Source organism: Benincasa hispida, chromosome 11, assembly GCF_009727055.1.
Source record: "Benincasa hispida cultivar B227 chromosome 11, ASM972705v1, whole genome shotgun sequence".
Lineage (NCBI taxonomy): Eukaryota > Viridiplantae > Streptophyta > Magnoliopsida > Cucurbitales > Cucurbitaceae > Benincasa > Benincasa hispida.
Window position 1 is genome coordinate 11911353 of NC_052359.1, and position 2575 is coordinate 11913927.

At 36.5% G+C, this 2575-nt stretch overlaps 1 protein-coding gene across 2 annotated transcripts; it reads right to left on the bottom strand.

Moving 5' to 3' along the window:
- Positions 1–1973, bottom strand: LOC120089682. 2 transcript variants are annotated; one of them, XM_039047042.1, is made up of 2 exons: positions 1815–1973; positions 1–1460 (listed from the first exon to the last, which is right to left on the bottom strand). In XM_039047042.1, exon 2 carries the CDS (start codon positions 1431–1433, stop codon positions 243–245), a length of 1191 nt encoding a protein of 396 aa, XP_038902970.1. In that variant the 5' UTR covers positions 1434–1460; positions 1815–1973; the 3' UTR covers positions 1–242. The 2 variants fall into 2 exon arrangements, with proteins under 2 accessions (XP_038902970.1, XP_038902971.1); XM_039047043.1 differs by having other exon boundaries at positions 1724–1824.
- Positions 1974–2575: the final 602 nt, after the last annotated feature.

Here is a 2575-nt window from a genome sequence, read left to right on the forward strand (position 1 = left end):
TTTTATCGAATTATAGAGATTAGATTCTAACTTGTAAAACCAAGTACACCAAATAACACCAACATTTGATAGGAACAAAACTAAGTAACTAAGTGACCGTGCTTGTTTGATTAAAAAGAAAAAACATCTCAAAATGCATAGAAGGGAAAATAGAAACAAAAGGAACCATACTACAAAACCATAATCCTTTTACTGATATAAGTTTTCTAATCCTAAGATCTAGTGCCGATGAACTCAGTCGATCAGAAGAACGCCCTGCTCCCGTAAAACACACGCGAGCCACTGTTTTTGGGCGATTGTAAGTTCGGGTCAGAGCTCGAGGTAGCTGAAGTTGGAGAACCATTAGTGTCAATATCCAAAGGAAGCTTCATCTTTGCCAATGACTCTGTGAATTGTTGCATACTTTTCATGTACATGTCCACAATGTCTTGTTGCACTACCTTGTCCTCTGCCTCAATGCTCACAGAAACTAATGGCTTTGTAATTGTTGCCTCAGTAGAAGAATCATTAACCTCACCATTTTCACCATTTTGTTCTTTCTCACTTGTTTCATTTGGTGCTGAAACATGTTCTTGAGTCGTCGTACATTTCGAACTGGCGGGAGCTTCCGATGGCGACGTTGGTGAAGAAACCGCATCATTTTGCACATTACTAGGTGGAGAATCTATCTTTGATTCTTCACTCGACTTGTCGTTTGACATCGAAAAGTTTTTGACAACTAAAATGCCCTGATTCTCACCTTCTGAAATGGGCAAGCTCTCAGAAGATTCCGAATCCAGATTCGAGCACGGGATACCGAAATACTCAGACACCATTATTTGATCTTCATTCGCAATCTTCGGATCGGGGAATTCGATCATGTCCAAATCGCTTGGATGTGACTTGGTTAAATCTGAATCCTCCACCCCTACAGTTGTTTCAATGGTCCGGATCGCCATGACCTCTGGAGACGCTCCATTATACGAAAGAGATAGCTGCACGAACCCGGCGGGAGAATGGAATAAATCTGTTGACGAAAGACTGAATTCTTTCTCTAACTTGTTATCAACAGCAACAACTTCTGTTAGAGGGATCAAAGCAAAACCAAGCAACTGATCTTCAAGATAATTCTTGACCCTGCTCAGCATCCATATCTCGCATTTAAGCATCGTATCGATCGACCGAACGTCGAGGCGAACACTCTCATTGAACACAGGATTCCTCCCACCACCATTGATGGTTTTGGTGGAAACAGAGTTTGCAGGATCTGTTGTAAATGAAAGCCTTGCATACACATCTTGCTTATGGTAAATACATATATTATGAATATCTCTTGCTTGGTGAACAAACACCTCAAGAACACCAACAACTTCCTTTCCTTCCTTCTCATTTCCCACAACACATTCCTTTTTCTCTTCCTCTAAAACACCCAATTTCTCAACTGGGGAAGCCATTATTATTATTATTCAAAAATCAAACACCTGCATCAAATTTCAAACAAACAACCCAAAACTCATCATAAGATATTTATATATATATATACATAACTTTCATCACAGTTCTACACATCAATGAACTAAAAAAGGCCCCAAATCAGAGAGGAATAAACAGAAAAATCTCAACCAAACAAGCAAAAAAAAACCCTCAAAAGTAAAGATAGATTGAGAAAATAGAGAAAACCCAGAAGTTAAAAGTGGAAAATAAGCGAAACCCTAAAAACAAAATTCTAGAAGAATATACCAACCAAATTGACTTGAGGAGAATTCCAAGAGAAGAAGAGGAAATTGGATAAAAGAAAGCAAAATAAAGAAGGGTTGTGTTTGTTTGTATCTTACCTTTAGGCTCCAAAGTCAAGAATGATAATCCGGAAAATCTGGTGAACTTACAGAACTCGAAATCGGCTCTATAGTGGAAATAATTTATATATACTGTGTGTGTATATATTATATACAGGGAATTTTTTGTGGGTTTTCAGGATCCAGAGGAATGGGGTTTTTTAAATACAATACAAAGTTCCACGCCTGGGGCCCAAATTTGACCAATGAGACCAAAATTTTCATTCTTTTTTATTGAAAAGAACAACACTTTTAATTTATTCCCGTCAAGAAGGTAGTTTAATTCAGAGTGGTGGCTCTGTTCTGATCTGCAGAGTTTTTGTTACTCTTTTTCTGAGTGCTCTCCTCAGCTTTTGAATCATCAACATCTCTGTCTATGTTTAATTAGTGATGAACAAAGGTTACTCAATATGATGAACAAAGGTGGAGAAAAGATGGAGAATTTTCCATATTTCTATGAAGGTTGAATACTTGGTTCTATTTGGAAGAGTAATTCTGAAGTGAAAAGTACTTTTATTCATTCAAAATCAACTTTAATACAATCCACATGTGTTTAAAAGTATAGAATTAAATATTAAATTGATTTTGAACGATGAAATATGTGTTTCAGAATGATTTTAAACATGAGAAAAATGATTTTAATCATTTCAAAATCATCCCCGCATATTGTATAGTTGACTCCAATCCCATTGAAAGAATATTTTTTTTTTCCAAAATAAAGTTTGCCACTTAGACAAATTATGGTTGGATGATTGAGTAAA

Coding starts and splice junctions, on each gene's coding strand:
- LOC120089682 (XM_039047042.1), bottom strand. CDS start 1,433: ATGGCTTCCCCAGTTGAGAAATTGGGTGTTTTAGAGGAAGAGAAAAAG.